Source organism: Gorilla gorilla, chromosome 10 (genome assembly GCF_029281585.2).
Source record: "Gorilla gorilla gorilla isolate KB3781 chromosome 10, NHGRI_mGorGor1-v2.1_pri, whole genome shotgun sequence".
Lineage (NCBI taxonomy): Eukaryota > Metazoa > Chordata > Mammalia > Primates > Hominidae > Gorilla > Gorilla gorilla.
Window position 1 is genome coordinate 26,382,618 of NC_073234.2, and position 18,611 is coordinate 26,401,228.

At 36.5% G+C, this 18,611-nt stretch overlaps 2 protein-coding genes and 1 pseudogene across 7 annotated transcripts in view; all 3 read right to left on the reverse strand.

Moving 5' to 3' along the window:
• Window positions 1-18,611, reverse strand: part of LOC129525947 (taste receptor type 2 member 30-like) — a 189,504-nt pseudogene that overhangs the window by 128,190 nt on the left and 42,703 nt on the right.
• PRH1 (proline rich protein HaeIII subfamily 1) overlaps window positions 1-18,611 on the reverse strand; it is a 264,900-nt gene that overhangs the window by 127,117 nt on the left and 119,172 nt on the right. For 4 of the 6 annotated variants that reach the window (XM_063694582.1, XM_055358682.2, XM_063694583.1 and 1 more), the window contains one exon: window positions 163-229. The exons of the other annotated variants lie outside the window; for them this stretch is intronic. In XM_063694582.1, coding sequence (XP_063550652.1) covers window positions 163-229 — 67 coding nt within the window. The remainder of the gene's footprint in view (window positions 1-162; window positions 230-18,611) is intronic. 6 annotated transcript variants of the gene reach the window in all.
• On the reverse strand, window positions 239-13,411 carry TAS2R50 (taste 2 receptor member 50). The gene has a single exon (XM_055358680.2). The coding sequence runs from the start codon at window positions 13,336-13,338 to the stop codon at window positions 12,439-12,441; it is 900 nt and encodes a 299-aa protein (XP_055214655.1). The 5' UTR covers window positions 13,339-13,411; the 3' UTR covers window positions 239-12,438.

Genomic DNA, 18,611 nt, shown 5'->3' on the forward strand with positions numbered 1-18,611 from the left:
TGTAAAATGCACACAATAACAATACCCTCCTTGAGTAGGCTTTATGAGGAGTTAGTACACTATTTGTATAGCTGCTTTCAATTTCACCTGTCTGATACAGGCAGAAACCAAGTGTTGCTAGTTTTTCATTTGATCCTGTGTTACTTGATATGTAGAAGTTACCTGTGAAAACTTCCACTCTTGAGTAGATACAGCAGGTTCAAGCAGGCAAAATATTCTTCTGCAACAGCTAGGATAAGATAAATAAAAGGCCAAAATTATATTTTCAGTTCATCGGAGAGCTGTGCAAACAAGGAGGGCCAGCTAAACTAAAATCCAGCACAAGGAGAGTCTGTATAGGTGAAGAGTCAACTTATATATTTAATGCAATCTCTATCAAATTTTGGCGGGCTTTTTTGGTAGACAATAAAAAACTACTCCTAAAATGTATCTGGAAATGCCAAGTGACAAGAGCACCTAGAGAAATAATTTAAAAAGAACAAAAAGGGGGATTACAGTTTCTCATTTCAAAGTTTGCTAAAAGCTGGACTAATCATCAGGACACTGGCATTTTTAATACTATAGACAAGAATAATGAAACACAATTAAGAGTCCACAAATTAGTAACAACATTTATTATCAGCTAATTTCAAAAACCATACCATTTCAATTAAATAAGAATCATTTTTATCAATAAATGATGCTAGACAAAATGAATATTCTCATGCATAAAGATGAATTTAGGCTACTGCCAATGTCCATATAGAGGCTAGCAGCCTTGGATCCACCTGCACCCCACCCCGGTCTACGAGTGTGTACTCTGCCACACTACTGATGCTGCTGGCATGTGTGAACAAGGATGAGCCACAATGCCGCTGCCCAACAAAGTGCTTAGGCTGGCACCATCCTTCAGAGTATCGTAACCAGCAATCCAGGAACACAATAGCCCTTCCAGCATAGCAGATTCCCAACCTTGAGGGGAAAGAGAGCAAAGCCAGGGGCCCAATACTAGCCTCCCAGAGTTAGAGCATTCAGCACGGGAGTGCTGAGCTGATCCTTGGCACCCCCAAAATCTACCATAAACAAAGCTAGTAAATGAAACCCACCTTATTCCGAAATCAAACCCCCAAGGGTATCAAAGAAGATAAAAGAAAAAAAAAGAACCCATCCAAAGTACAGCAATTTCAAAGATTCAAGGAACATCAGCCCACACAGATGAGAAAGAATTAGCACAAGAACTCTGGCAACACGAAAAGCCAGAGAATGTCTTCTTAACTCCAAACAACCACACTAGTTCAGCAGCAATGGTTCTTGACCAGGCTGAAAAGTCAGAAATGACAGAAATAGAATTCAGAATATGGATGGGAATGAAGATCAATGAGATTCAGGAGAAAGTAAAAACCAAATCCAAAGTTTCTAAGGAATGCAATAAAATGATGCAGAAGTTGAAATACAAAATGGTTATTTTAAAAAAAAAAAAAGTGTTCTGACAGAACTGAAAAACTAACATCAAGAATTTCAGAACACAATGGAAAGTATTCACGGCATAATTGAGCAAGCTGGGGAAAGAATCAACGAAGGAACCAAACTGATCTGACTGAACTAAAAACTCACAAGAAGACCATCCCCAAGGCACATAGTCATCAGCTTCTCCAAGCTCAAAATAAAAGAAAAAATGCTAAAGGCAACTGGAAGAGAAAGGACAGATCACCTACAAAGGGAACCCCATCAGGCTAACAATGGACCTTTTAGTAGAAGCCCTACAAACAGAAAGAGAATGGGGGCTTACATTCAGCAGTTTTGTTTTTTAAAAAGAATTTTTAATCAAGAATTTCGTATCCACCCAAACTAAGCTTCATAAGTGAAGGGGAAATAAGATCTTTTCAGACAAGCAAATGCTAAGGGATTTCATTACCACCAGCCGTGCCTCACAAGGGGTCCTGAAGGGAGTACTAAACATGGAAAGAAAAGATCTTTACTGACAACACAAATACACTTAAGTACATAGACCAGTAACACTATAAAGTAACCACACAACCCAATCTGCATAATAACCAGCTAACAACATGATGAAACAATCAAATCTTCACATATCAACACTAACCTCGAATGTAAAAAGGCTAATTGCCCCAGTTAAAAAGCAAAGAGTGGCAAGTTGGATAAAAAAGCATAGCCTAATGGTATGCTGTCCTTAAGAGACCCATCTCACGTGTAATGATATGCATAGGCTCGAAGTAAAGGAATGAAGAAAAATCTACCAAGCAAATAAAAAACAGAAAAAAAAAACCAGAGTTACTATTCTAATTGCATAAAAAAAAAGTCTTTAAATCAACAAAGATCAAAAAAGACAAGGAAGGGCATTATGTAAAGTAAAAGACTCAATTCACCAGAAGACCTAACTATTCTGAATATATATGCAGCCAACATAGGAACACCCATATTCATAATGCAAGTTCTTAGAGACCTATGAAAAGACTTAGATAAACACACAACACTAGTGGGAGAATTCAACACCCCACAGACAGCATTAGACAGATGATCAAGACAGAAAACTGACAAAGGTACTCAGAATCTGAACTAAACACTTGACCAAATGAACCTAATAGACCACCACAGAACAGTTCACCCCAAAAGAACAGAACACACATTCTTCTCATCTGCACATGGCATGTAATCTAAAATGAACCACACGATCTAACATAAAACAATTCCTAGCAAATACAAAACAACAAAAAATATACCAGTCACGCTCTTGGACCACAGCCCTATAAAAATGTAAGTAAATACTAAGACAATAGCTTAAAACCATATAATTACATGGAAATTAAACAACCCTCTCCTGAACAAATTTTGGGTACATATGAAATTAAGGCAGAAACCAAGAAATTCTTTGAAACTAATGAGAAAAAAGATACAACATACCAGAATTTCTGGGATACAGCTAAGGCAGTGTTAAGAGGAAAGTTTGTAGCACTATATGCCCACATTGAAAAGTTAGAAAGATCTCAAATTAACAACCTAACATCCCAACAAAAAGACCTAGACAACCATGAGCAAAGCAATGCCAAAGCTAACAGAAGACAAGGAATAACCAACATCAGAGCTGAAGTGAAGGAAATTGCAATGCATAAAATCATACAAAAGATCAGTGGGCTGAGGAGTTTTTTTTTTTTTAATTAAGATAGATAGAACACTAGCCACAATGATAAAGAAAAAAGAGAGAATATACAAATGAACACTTTCAGAAATGACAAAGGGGACATTACCACTGACCCCACTGAAATGCTAACAACCTTCACAAACTACTATCAACACCTCTATGCATACAAGCTAGAAAACCTAGAAGAAATGCATAAATTCCTGGGCATATACAACCTCCAAGACTGAACTAGGAAGAAATTGCATCCCTAAATAAACTGATGATGAGTTCCAAAATTGAATCAGTAATAAGACGCCTGCTAACCAAAAAAAGCCCAGGACCAGACAGATTCACAGCTGAATTCTATCAAATGTATAACAAAGCACTGGTATGATTTATACAGAACCTATTCTAAGAAACTGAGGAAAAGGGACTCCTCCATAACTCATTCTATAAAGCCAGCAGCACCCTAATACCTAAACTTTTCAGACACACAACAAAAAAAAGAAAACCTCAGACCAATATCCTTAATAAACACAGATGAAAAAGTACTCAAAAAATACTAGCAAACTGAATCCAGCAGCACATCAAAAAGCTAATCCACCATAATCAAGTAGGCTTTATCACTAACATACAAGGTTGTTTCAGCATATGCAGATCAATAAGTGTGATTCATCACATAAGCAGAACTAATTAACAAAAATCACATTATCATCTCAATAGATGCAGAAAAGGCTTTCAATAAATTCAACATCTCTTCACATTAAAAACTCTCAACAAACTAGGAATTGAAGGTATATACTTCACAATAATAAGCACCACCTATGACAAACAAAGCCACATCATACCGAATGAGCAAAACTGGAAGTATTCCCCTGGAAGATAGGAACAAGACAAGGATATCTTCTCTCACCACTCTTAATCAATTACTGGAAGTCCTGGCCAAAGCAATCAGGCAACAGAAAGAAATAAAAGTCATCTAAATAGGAAGAGAAGAAGTCAAACTATCCCTGTTTGCAGACAATATAATCCTATACCTAGAAATCCCAACAGTATTTGCCCAAAATCTCCTTGATCTTACAAACAAATTCAGCAAATTCTCAGGATACAAAAATTAGTAACATTTCTATATATCAACAACATCCAAACAGAGACAAATAAAGAAAGCAATCCCTTTCACAATAGCAGCAAAGGAATACAATATATAGAGGAATACAGCTGACCAGGGAGGTGAAATATCTCTACAAAGAGTATTACAAAACATTGCTCACAGAAATCAAATATGACACAGACAAGTGGAAAAAGATTCCGGGCTCACGGATAGAAAGAATCAATACTGCTAAAATGCCCATGCTGCCTAAAGCAATTTACAGATTCAATGCTATTTCTGACAAACTACCAGTGACATTCTTCACCAAAGTAGAAAAAAACTATTTTAAAGTTCATATGGAATAAAAAAAAAAAAAAAGACCCCAAATAGCCATGGTAATCCCAAGGAAAAAGAACAAAGCTGGAGGCACATTACCTAACTTTGAACCACACTACAAGGCAACAGTAACCAAAACAGCATGGCAATGGTACAAAAACAGGCACATAGACCAAGGAAATGGAATAGAGAGCCCAGAAATAATGCCACCCACCTACAGCCATCTGATCTTCAACAAAGTTAAGAAAAACAAGCAATGGGGAGAGACCCCCTATTCAACAAATAATGCTGAGATAACTGGCTAGTCACATGCAGAAGATTCAAACTGGATACTTTCCTTATACATATACAAAAATCAAAGCAAGTTGGATTAAATACTAAAATGTAAAACCTAAAACTGTAAAAAGAAAAATAACCTAGGAAATACCTTTCTGGACATAGGACCTGGCAAAGAGTTCATGACAAAGGTGCCAAAAGCAATTGCAACAAAAACAGAAATTGATAAATGAAACTTAATTAAATTAAAGAGCTTCTGCACAAGAAAAGAAATTATCAACAGAGTAAACAGACAACCTGCAGAATGGGAGAAAATATTTTGCTAACTATGCATCTGACAAAGTCCTATTCAGAATCTATAAGGAACTTGATTTTGTGAGCAAAAAACAAACACCTCCGTTTAAAAATGAATAAAAGGCATAGACAATTTTCAAGTGAAGACATACACACAGCCAACAAGCATATGAAAAAATGCTCAATATGAATGAATCATTAAAGAAATGGAAATCAAAACCACAATGAGATAACCTCTCACACCCCTCAGAATGCCTATTACAAAACAAACAAACAAACAAAAAAAACAGACTCTGTCAAGGTTGTGATGAAAGGGAATGCTTTTATACTGCTGGTGGGAATGTAAAACAGAAACAGCAAAGCAAGTACCACATGTTCTCACTTACAAGTGGGAGCTAAACATTAAATACATATGGACACAAAGAAGGGAACTACAGACACCAGGGCCCACATGAAGACGGAGGGCAGGAGGGGGGTGAGGATCAAAAAGTTACCTATCAGGTACTCTGCTTATCACCCAAGTGATGAAATAATCTATACATCAAGTTCCCATGCCATGCAATTTACTTATATAACAAACCTGCACATATAACTCTGAAACTAAAATAAAATCTAAAAAAAATTAAAAACTGCAGAGAGAAGTGAGATTTCTCTTTAAATAAGGCAGGATTGATTTAGTGATTTAGTGATTTTTTTGAGGAGTGGTAGTGTTTAGTGTTGATATCTGAGAAAGAGCATTCCAAGAAGAAAGGACACAAGTATGAAGTCCCTGAGGCAATGCTTGGCATATTCAAGAAGTGACACAAAGGCCAATGTTGCTAGCATGGGATGAGCCAGGTGTTTTAGGACAGACAGGCAGACCAAATCAGATCATTCAAATGATTATAGGACTTCGTAAGGATTTTGGCCTTACTCTGAATGAGTTGAGAAGCCACTGAAAAATCTGGAGCAGAAGAACAGCATGATCAAATTTGCACTTTTGCAGGCTCTCTCTGGCTGCTACATTGAGAATACATCAGGGGAATGTGTGGAACTAGAAAAAATTATTAGGAGTTGATAGCAATTATCTTGGCAAGAAATGCAGAAATTTAGATGAGTATGGCAGAAGTGATGACAAGGGATTGGATTCTGTATATTTTTGAAGGCAGAGTCTATAAAATTTGCTGAGATGAGATGTGAAGGAGAGAAAACGTTGACTCTATGTTTTTTGTCTAAGTATCTGAAAGTCTGAAGTGTTCATTAACAAAAGGAAAGACTGTAGGAGAAAGAGATTTGGGGATGGAAGGAAAGATGAGTAATTTGGTTTAGACAACTTAGTTCTAAGTTCTTGTCAGACATCCAAATGAAGATGTCAAATATGCTATTAGAGAAAGGATTCTGGAAACCAGGGTTGGGTTCTGAGCTGAAGGATTAAATGTTCACATCATCAGCACACAGAAAGTAAGGCCATGACCAGATGAACTTACCTAAAAAGTAAGAGCCAAAAGAGAAAGAAAAAACATAAATTTAGACCCTTATTTTATACCACACACAAAAATTAACTCATAATTCATTGATCATGGAGCAAAAACTTAAGAACTATGATTACTGCCATACTGAGACACTGACTGTACCAAATGCAAGAAATAAAAAATGGGTTAATCAATCATAATTCTAACTATGTATTTCTTCACTTAGATCATTATGTCCATAATGATTATCCCCTGCCTATCAATCTATCAATATTTACATTGCTATTTTAAATAAAACTAAATTAGATACTGAGTCACTATCACTCTGAATAGGCAGAAACTCAAGTGAAAACATTATGGATCCTCCCACATTCTCCCTAGATTTTTGGTCATGTTACTTTTAAATGTAACTGACATTTGAAGAAAAAAGCTTTATATAATGAGAAATATGTAAATAGATGTACGTAAATAATAATAAATACATATGAATAATCAGCCTTATTCCTCTCTATTGAACCATTTGGCTACATTATCAGTAAGGAGACTCCATGAGATCACCAACAAAACAAGCCCGATTGATTAAAGGTTGAAGAACTGAGACCTTGGGCAGTGTGATATTTTCAATTTAGAGACAAGACAGAACTAGCAAAGGAGACTGAGAAGTGGTGCCCAGTGAATAAGGAAAAAATCAGGAGAGGGCAGCATCCTGGAATGCAAATAAACTATATTCAGTACTGCTCACAGAGCATGCAACACGAAGACCGACCATTGGCAACACAAAGACCGACCATTGGCAACACAGACTCACTGGTGATCTTCCAAATGTCAGATTCAATGAAGTGGTGACAACAGCCTTATTGAAATGGGTTGATAGGCCAATAGTTGAAGAGGTTTCATACTTTGCTAAATAATTATAAACCAAGAGGGGGAAAGAGTTGAAAAAGCTGATTCCTGAGGTCAGCCTTTAACATTGAAAATCGAAAACCCTCAGCCAGTTCTCAGGACTGAGCCAATTCAGAGAAGCAGAATTCAATGATTGAAGGGAATCTTAAGTCCTCTTGATGATGGACATTGAAAATGCACTGCAAGAACACTCAGGATGTATCATATGTTGCTTTCTCAAAGACCTGTAGCTATTCCCCAGAAAACAGTCCTCAGAGAACAGAACACACGTCCATATTATCTGAGACTTTTAAGTTTGGAGCCTGAACTAACACTAATATCTGGGTACCCCAAAAGACACAGTGGTCCATGGGATATGGTGGAAAATTTTTACTTCTGGATTTTTTTTTTCTTTTTTTTTTTTGAGGTGGAGACTCGCTCTGTCGCCCAGGCTGGAGTTCTGTGGTGTGATCTCAGCTCACTGCAACCTCTGCCTCCCGGGTTCAAGTGATTCTCATGCCTCAGCCTCCCAAGTGGCTTGGATTACAGGTGCAACACCACCACACCTGGCTAATTTTTGTATTTTTAGTAGAGGTGGGGTTTCACCATGTTGGCCAGGCTGATCTCGAACTCCTGACCTCAAGTGATCCAACCACTCAGCCACCCAAAGTGCTGGGATTACAGGCGTGAGCCACCGCACCAGGCCCTTTTTGGGCTTTTGTTTGTTGTTTTTGTTTGTTTCTTTTTAGAGACAAGTTCTTGCTTGATTGCCCAGGCTGGAGTGAAATGACACGATCATAGCTCACTGCAAACTCCAATTCCTGGGCTAAAGCAATCCTCCTGCCTGAGTCTTCTGGGTAGCTGTAACTACAGGCACACACTATCACAAACAACTAATTTTTTTTTCTTTTTACAGATTCTTACTATGTTGCCAAGGCTGATCTGAAACTCTCAGCCTAAAGTGATCCTCCCACTTAGGCCTCCTAAATTATTAGGATTACAGGTATGAGCTGCCTCAATAGGACTGGAGTATGAGTTTTTGAAGATCAGATGGTACATAGAGCTTTGGCCCATGTCCAACCCAAAGGGGATCTAATGAGTTTATCGTAGTTACCCCTTCCTGAAAGTGTAATTGAAGTTGACAGGTTCAACAGCTGTCAGGACTCTTACATTGCTTCCTGACCTGTATACCAAGGGACATTATTGTAAGCAGGACCAAGGGGAGGCTTCTGAAATTCTACTTTCCTGGCAATAAAATGAATAAAACATAATAACTGCATTCTCCAGGAAATAGAATTGGTCGCTGCCACAACAAAAACCTCAAAAGTTCCAGGGGGCGGTCGTCCATTTTATATCTTTATTCAGTTAACCTAACTGGCCTCTGTCAAAACCAGATGGATTATAGGATGAATGCACATTAGCATAAACTTAAGTCACACTTGCACATTCGCTCTAGGATGTGGTATCTTCACTGAGCAGAATGTGGTTTCCAGCACTTTGTATGCGGCTTTTGATTTAGCTAATGCTTTTTCATCTACACACATTGTGGAGGAAAATCAAAACAATTTGCTTTGGTGTGGTAAAAACAAGAACACTGCTTCACTGTTTTCTGTCAGGGCTGTCACTTCTGCTTTCAGTTTAATTGACATTTTGCAAAACATCATGTTAATTCAATATATTAATAATATTACATAAACTGGTACCCATAAGCAGGAACTGGCAAGTTCCTTAAGTATAGTAAAATACTATAACATTGAACAGAAGTAAAATACTGGAAGAAGAGACATAAACTTCAGCAGATTCAAAGACCTATAACATAGATGAAGTTTATAGGGGTCCAGTGCTTCTGGTCCTTTTGTCAAAACATCCTTTTTAAAGTAAATGGCATGTTGCCCTATATATATATATTTCCTATCACTAAAAGGGAAATACAGTTTTATGGGGGCCTATTGGGGTTTTGAATTCAAAATATACCACATTTAAGGATATTTCTCTGACTCACTAAAGGAGTTTGCAAAGGCTACTTGTCTCAAGTCAAACCCGAAACAAAAACGGGCTCTATAGCAGATATAGAGTCTGGCCCAAGTTGCTTGGCCATTGTGCCAGATGATGTAACAGAATTCAAAGTTGCTACAGGCATGCATAGTGGGCATTATAGGACTCTGTGCATGCCTCTCACAAGCCCATAGGAGTGGGGAGAGCAAACTCCTAGCGAATTAGTGGAAGACTATTCCTTCTCCAGCAGAGGAGTACCTTCTGTCTGAAAAACAAAACAGCAAGTGCAGAAGATTAATCCAAGCATAAAGCCCCTCTAAGCATAAGCGCTTCTAAGCACAAGACCCTGTGCAACTGTGAAGTCATATGCCTATAAAGCCAGCCATGATTGGAAGGCATGAGCCAATCTGAGTTGCACAAGGAGTGGACGGTATTGCCCACAAACATATCCATCCTCAGATTATCTTGACTGTGTTCTCTTTTCTTGGTCAGCACCTTGCTTGATCCAGATCATCCTTCCATTTGGGACTTGAATGGAACACCACACTGGGGGCATGAGGTTTGGCTTTCATAACTACCACCAAGGGACTGGATGATGGAAAGCAGAACAGCAGAGATGGTAGTTCTGCCTCAGGGAAACCCTGGCCAATGGGAAATAGAAGACAGAAGACAGCTGAGCAGATACATTTTCTCTTCTCTTCCTCTTCTGTGGACTAATGCCGGCTGTGGTTTCCCCTTGCAGCCCTTCTGGAAAAGTACTGGGAGTCAAGTGCACGCATGTGATGACCACCATGCTGTCTCTCTCACCTCATTGTGAAGTGGTCATCAGCAGAGTCATATCATACATCACAACACATGGTTTCACATCTGCTTTGCCTCAATTTCCACATGTCCCGGCCATTGCTGCCCTGGACTTATCTTCCAAATAAATGTTATAACTTTAACATCAGACATTGGCTCTAGTTCTAGACATCCAAGGCTAAGATACTCGTTTAGTGTTATAATTGTTATTTATGCATTTTTCTGTGGGTTTGTAATATGGCAATTTAAATGTTCATTTAGAAAGGGTTTTAAAATATTCCATAAAAGTCACATTTTAGTAAGGTAGTTGGTAACTAACTCAGTTTTTTTTAATGAAATGCCATTTTTGTTTATATACTAACCAGCTGGAAATATCACAATACAAATATATCATTCACAACTGAAAAACTGTATGCAAAGATACCAAAATCTTTTATATTGATGTGCTTTTTAAAATGTATCACAATAGGTACAAGCTGATTTTGATGTTCCACATTATCTTCCCATCACACATCGAATATGGCTTCATCAGGGCTATCTTATAGTGGTATTTCCCCTACAATTGTATAATGGCCATACTTTTGCTCTGAGAAATACTTCTTCTTAGATAATTCTGTAACCTCAAGTTGAAACCAGAAAATAAAAATTTATGCAACTTTGGATTTTGTGATGAAGTTTCATTTTCATTGGTTTGCCACTCCCATATAGTTAGTTTACTGCTTTATTCACCAATTTACTTGTTCATCAAAATATTCTTAAATACCTATTCTATGTGTTGTCTTTTAGGCCCTGGGAGTCAACAGTAAGCAAGATCTATATGATCTCTGCTTTTATGGTGCTTACATTGTACCAGCAAAGATATATGATAAAGAAACAAATAACTAAATCAGATGTAGAGATGATTTATCCCAAGGTTTAGATAACATTGTTAAAATTTCATAACTCCAAGAATTAATACAGTTTATAGAATTTAATTGTTTAATGATGTTATACATTTTCTTCCTATAATAGAACTTGCTATTACTGAATATATCAACACACTGTCTCATTGTATTATTTGCAACTAGATTATAATACAACATATATTTTAGATGTTTTCTATCATTAATACATAGATTTCATAGATGCCATTTTAACATTTGCAAAAAGTTTAATTCGAATGATTTTTATAATTTCTATACTATTTTTACATAGAGTATTTTTCTAAGGTAGGGAAGACTCAAGTTCTTTTATGTGAAGTTTAAAAAGAATTTCAAGTATGGAAGATAGAGGAGATAATTGGCAATTCAGGGACTCTGAGGTGGTTTAGAAAAAAAACCCTGAAATACTTGACATCAGATCTCAACTTCAAAAAAGGTTTTCTTTAACTCAAAAACTGGAAGAAATGACTTTTCTAACTGCATGTTGAGACTTATGACAACATAAGTCATCATGGTGTTTCTTTCTTCATCCTTATTATAGAAATGACTTTTTTCTCAAATGTTCACATATTTGTATTAAGTCTATTATTCCTCAGTACTGTTTATGGTAGACATATACAAAATGTGTTCTAAATATATTTGTCATCCTTGAATATTATTCTGCGCATCTTTTTCTGACAATAATTATGTTGGCTATAAACTAAACATAAAATTAGAATTCATGATGAAATAAAAACTACCCCAAAGATGAAACCTCATTATTGATTTAGAATTGAGTGTGCTTACTATCAAAAAATTTCGATGTTTAAGCACACTGTGGTACATATGTGTGGTAAAAATCAGTGGAAAAGAGCAAAGGTTTTGAGATAATGTGTCAGTTCTTAACAATTGTAAGTAAAGATCATACATTTTTCAAGTGAAACATGATAATATGAAATGTATATGTGAAATACACATGGGTTCATGATTCTGAAAAACTTCTTACCATATTTTCTATAATTTGGCATCTTGTGAAAATATGATTAACATTATGTTATTGTCAATGTCTTTTAAGTCTTTCATATACACATGCACACACATAGATACACTTTTAGACTAACTTTAGGTAAAAGACTTTTCTACGTATACTTTCAGAAATTACTCAAAAACATACACTACAGAAAAAACAGTAAAAAGTATAAAATGTTCCAGACACTATCAGTTTGTTTTCTCCTAGAATACACACACAATGTCCCACTTGTGAATCTAGAGAGTTGAGAGTTTCAGGTCTTTTACTCAGCACCTAATCTGACACAAAATCAAAAGAAAGGTGTGTTTTAGCTTCTTGGTTCTCCAAATTAGGATGAATGAGTCGAATGCAAGATATATGTTTCCAACAGCCTTGCTAACCATGACAACTGGGTCATTCTGCAGCCTCCTAGGAATCCAAACCGAAATGATTAGGAATAGAAAGAAAATGGCACATAACAAGAGGAAGGAGATCAGAGTTTGCAAAGCTTTTATGTGGACCTTGGTGCTGAGATCTTGAGATCCTTCTCCATGGAGCTGCATCTTCTTGAGATGTTTACACAGAGAACAGATTAGCATCAGAAAAGATATCAGGGACAGAGTAAAGGGTATGAAGCTCCATAGGGTAGTTACAGTCAAATATGAAAGATGTACTGTATTCCTCAATTTCATCTTCCCAGTCATGTTTCCTTCATATTCTTCTGCCCACATACTCTCATCCATGTTTGCCACAAGAAGATGACAAACCAAAAATATCAAAGTCCCCAACAGTATCACTAGAATGACACTCCTAACTCTCCTCTTTAAATGAAGAAAAATAAGGTTGGAGAAATTGGCAATCTTGAGCAAATAAAATATGCTGAGGCTAGCAGCAAGCCACATGCTGAAATGGTTGGTTACAACCCAGGCATTATAAGAAGTAATTCTTAATTCTACACTATAAAAAGCTGGATTCAACACAGTTAAATACCAATTTAATAATAATGCCCAGAGCAAACCAATTCTGGAGACCGCCAGAGCAGTGAGAATTTGGTCAGCTGAGGAGATCTTTTTTCTCTTCACCCAGTCAATGAAATTTACCAATGCTATGAAGCCATTGGCAAAATTTCCGAGAACAAATAAAACCAATATTAGAATCGAAAAAAAAATGTATAGAAAAGTTATCATATCTGAGCAGAAAAAAAAGAAAGAAAATGCAAGCCTAATATCACTGGTTGTGATTTCTTTAATACTCTGACCTTAAATTTTATGTGCATCTGATTTCTGAATGTGCAGTAACATTCTTTTTACTTTTAAATACTGTGACCAGTGTCAAACAAGAAAGTACCAGCTTATGCTAATGGATGAGTTTGATGTCATCTTTATGGAAAACATTCTTATTTTCAAAACAGCTCAAATTAACTCATTCATTCAATGTCCGTTCTTGTGATGGGCTTGAATTATTCATAATGAAGTTGAAGTGAAACCTAAATTTTCATTTACCAGCATGCAAATAAAGACATATTCTCTTTCAATATTTTGCAATGTTTTCCTTGTTTAACCGATACGTAATTTGTGTTCAGCAACTTCAGCTGTTAGATAGGGAAATTTTACCCCCGAGTCCATAGTTCATACAGTAAATGTCTAAGTTCTTTAAAAGACCTTAGTCATAACTAGGATCACCACCATAATGGATTTACTATTTATGCTACATTTAAACAGACAGAATCCAAACTTTTAAATCAAAATCATCCAAGGTTTTCCTGGGAACCATAAGAAGACCAATACACCTTAAAATCTGGTTGCTGCTAACCAATACTTTTGTGTGAATTTATTGTTACCATGTTCATAAATAGATACACAGAGAGAGAGAGAGAGAGAGAGAGAGAGAGAGAGAGAGACTGTGACACCCCTAAGAGATGGAAGGAATTATTTTCTTATACTTTCCAAAATGGGAAGTAAGTCTCCTGGAGGCCATCCACGTGAAATTAGTCCTATTTTCCCAGTGAAAACTGAGGGTTTTCAGAACCCCCCCCAAAAAATGTATCAAACATCAAACATATCTTTCATGCTTAAGCACTTGGTAAACTTACTCTCAAGTCTATTTAATGTTTAAGTATTTATTATGTAATTAAAATGTTCAACAATTTTGTAAATATTCCTGAGTACCACACCCTATGACGCATAATTTTGCAGTATCCTCCCACCATAAGCAGGGTGATTATCTGTCCCCTGGACTCGGAGCTCACTCACACAACTTTCTTTGATGAACACAAAATTGGTAGATTTCACACCGAGGTTTGAGATGGCTTCCATATTGGGGTTTCTTGCTCTTTTCCATTGACCATGAGATTATCACCTGGCTAGTACACTGTTTTCAGAATGAGAATGAAAACTAATGGAGTCAGTTTGCCTGCACTTGATCCATCCTAAATTGGCCAAAGTCTAACTAGCTCCAAGATGCAGAACTTGGCCTATCTCAAGTCACCAGAGCTATCCACCAAACCCAGCTTAGAAAACCTGAATCCAAAGATATATGAGATAAAAATATCTAACGTCGTTTTGGAGGGGTTTCTCTAGTAGAAAAACCTAACTGGTATAGGTACTATGCTACACCAAGAGTGTGGGGAAATATATTTGCTCCTGTTTTGTCAGGAATTCAGGAGCCAAAAGAAAAATAGATGGTGAGTGGCAAAGTTTTGTCATGTGAGGTAGACAATTAAAGGTAATAAAAAATGTTTGAAAGGATTTGTGTGCTGCAGGTAGCATCATCTCAAATTTCCACATGTTGCAGCTAAAATAAAGTTCCTACTTCAACTCTCTAAGAGTTGTATAAAAATGTGTATAAATGGTGAATTTTTTGCAAGGTATACAATGAGCAGAATAATTAATATTCTTTATGGAGCATTTTTCCAGTTAATAATTTTTAAATACAATTATAATGCACACTTAGAAATGGGTGAAAACAAAAATGGTAAACATAGCAATGTGTCATAAACACTCATGCAACCATCAAGCAGGGCAAAACATGTCACATTGCAAATAGCCTAGGTCCACCTCCATGCCACTCTCCAAGCCCCTACACCTTTCTTCACATACCCTGAGGAGAGCAATAGCCATAATTTAGAATGATCATTTCCTTGATTTTCTTTTTTTTGAGACAGAGTCTCGCTCTGTCACCCAGGCAGGAGTGCAGTGGCACGATCTCAGCTCACTGCAACCTCCACCTCGCGGGTTCAAGCAATTCTCCTCCCTCAGCCTTCCAAGTAGCTGGGACTACAGGCGCATGCCACCACACCCAGCTAACTTTTTGTATTTTTAGTACAGACAGGGTTTTGCCATGTTGGCCAGGCTGGTCTTGAACTCCTGACCTCAGGTGATCCACCTGCCTCGGCCTCCCAAAGTGCTGGGATTACAGGCGTGAGCCACCGCGCCTGGCCTTGATTTTCTTTATACATTAACAACTAGGTATGCAACCCTAAACTCTATGATATGGTTTTGCCTACTTTAAACCTTTAAGCCATATGTAGGTGTAGTCCTGTATGTTCCTGTTCATGGCTTCTTGGACTCACCTTTACGTTTCTGAAATTTACTCACATACTTGCATCTTTATGTGATTCATTTCTTTTCAATTCTCTATATTATTCCATTGTATGAATGTGTTGTAATGATTCATTCATCTTTAGTTGATACATATTTGGGGGATTTCTTTTCTGAAGAGTTATGAATAATTCTAGTATAACCATTCTTTCATATATCATTTGATTCATTTCCTTTGGATATATACATAGAAAGAGAATTACAGGGTCATCAAATATAGCTTTCAAATTCTCTTCACAGACATAGAAAATTCCAAATTTAAATTAACTAAATTTTCTTTTTGATACCTTTACTTACAGACTATATATAGCTATTTCTATATATCTTATTAATTAAATACTTAACCCAAAAAGACACCATCACTTTATACAGTCAAAATTTATTTAGACTTATGCACATATTTACCACTTCTATTATTTATTATTCCTTCATGCATGTTCAGCTTTATATTTTTAGTAATTTTCCTTTTATCTAAAAAATATTCTTTTGAATTTCTATTTGTTAAAGTCTGCTATGGTTTTGAAACACACTGAAGACATGATTCCATTGAATTCTAGCTTCAATTTTGTCTGTTGAAAATAAGATTGTCATTTAGACAGTTGTTTCTTTTTACATAATCTTTTTCCTCTACCTACTTTTCAGATTTTCGATTGGTCTTTGATATCCTGTGGCATTTGTTTTTAATTGGTTTTAGTTATCTCATCTAAATTTTAATGGCTTCTGAAAATATACGGATGTCTCAGAATAGCCAAAGTTATCCTGAGCAAAAAGAACAAAACTGGAGGAATCACATTACCTGACTTCAAAGTATACTACAGAGCTATAGTAACCAAAACAGCATGGTACTGGCATAAAAAACAGACACATAGAGCAGTGAAATGGAATCGAGAATGTGGAAGCAAATCCACACCTATAGAGAACTCATGACAAAGGTGCCAAGAACATACACTGGGGAAAGGACAGTCTCTTCACTAAATGGTGCTGGGAAAATTGGATATCCATTTGCAGAAAAATGAAACTAGATGCCTATTTATCACCATATACAAAGATCAAATCAAGGAGGCCTCAATGATTCAGTGATGTTTGATGAGTGATAGTGTTTAGTGTTGATTTCTGAGAAAGAGCATTCCGAGAAGAAGGGACACAAGTACGAAGTCCCTGAGGCAATTCTTGGTATATTCAAGAAATTACACAAAGTCCAGTGTTGCTAGCATGGGATAGCCAGGCATTTTAGGACAGACAGGCAGACAAAATCGGATCATTCAAATGATTATAGGACTTTGTAAGGATTTTGGCCTTACTCTAATGAGATGAGAAGCCACTGAAAAATCTAAAGCTGAAGAATGGCATGATCAAATTTGCATCTTCATAGGCTCTCTTTGGCTGCTACCTTGAGAGTACATCAGGAGAAAACGATGTGCAGAACTAGAAAGAATAATTAGGAGTTGATGGCAATTATCTTGGCTAGGTATGGCAGCAGTTTAGATGAGTATGGCAAAAGTGATGACAAGGGATTGGATTCTGTATGTTTTTGAGGGTAGAACCAACAGGAGGGTAGAACCAGCAAAATTTGCTGATGCCTTAGAGATGAGTTCTGAAAGAGAGAAAATGTTAACTCCGTGTTTTTGGTCTAAGCATCTGAAAGACTGAAGTGGTCATTAACAGAAGAGGGAAAGGCTATAGAAGAAACAACTCTGGAGACTAGAGGGAAGATCACTATTTTGATTTGGACATGTTAGTTCAAGTTCTTGTTAGACATCCAAATGAAGATGTCAAATGACTTCTTAGAGAAAGGATTCTAGAGACCAGGGTTGACTTCTGAGCTGAAGAATTAAATATTGGCATCAACAGCACACAGAAAGTAACTAAGGTTATGACTAGATGAACTTACCTAAGAAGTGGGAGTAAAAACAGAATGATAAAAACATGAGTGTAGACCATTATTTCATACCATACATAAAAATTAACTCATAATTAATTGATCATAGAGAAAAATATAAAAACAGATTACTGAGATACTGAGACATTAGCTGTACCAAGTACAATAAGTCAAAATGGGTTAATCAATCATTATTCTATCTGTATATTTCCTTACTTATATCATTTTTTTCTATAATGATAATCCCCTGCCTATCAATCTACATGGCTATTTTAAATAAAACTTAATTAGCTATCTGGTCACCATTACTCTGATTTAGCAGAAATTCAAGTAAAAATATTATTGATGCTCTGATGTTCTCCATAGATTTTTAGTATTGTTACTTTTAAATGTAACTTTGACATTTGAAAAAAAGGGTTATATAATTTGATATATGTAACTATATGTATATAAATAAATAACATATATGAATAATCAGCCTTATTCCTCTCTATTGAACCATGTGGCTACATTATCTGTAAGGAGACTGCATGAGATCACCAAAAAAAACCAGACATAATTGATTAGAGATTGAAGAATTTAGACCTTGGGCAATCTGATATTTTCAGTTTACAGACAAGAGGAAGAACTAGCAAAGGAGACTAAGAAATTGTGCCAGTGAACAAGGATAAAATCAGGAGAGGGCAGCAACCTGAAATGCAAATAAACTACGTTCAGTGCTGCTCATAGAGCATGCAACATAAAAACTAACCATTGGCAACACAGACTTACCGGTGATCTTGCACATGTCAGATTTAATGGAGTGGTGACAGTAACAGCCTCATTTAAATGGGTTGATAGACCAATAGTTGAAGAGGCCTCATACTTTGCCAAATAATTATAAACCAAGAGGGGACAAGAGTTGCAAAAGCTGACTCCTGAGGTCAGCCTTTGACATTGAGAATCAAAAACCCTTAGCCAGTTCTCTGGACTGAGCCAGTTC

Bases quoted from the DNA above. Each gene is read 5' to 3' on its own strand.
- TAS2R50 (XM_055358680.2), bottom strand. From the start codon at position 13,338: ATGATAACTTTTCTATACATTTTTTTTTCGATTCTAATATTGGTTTTA.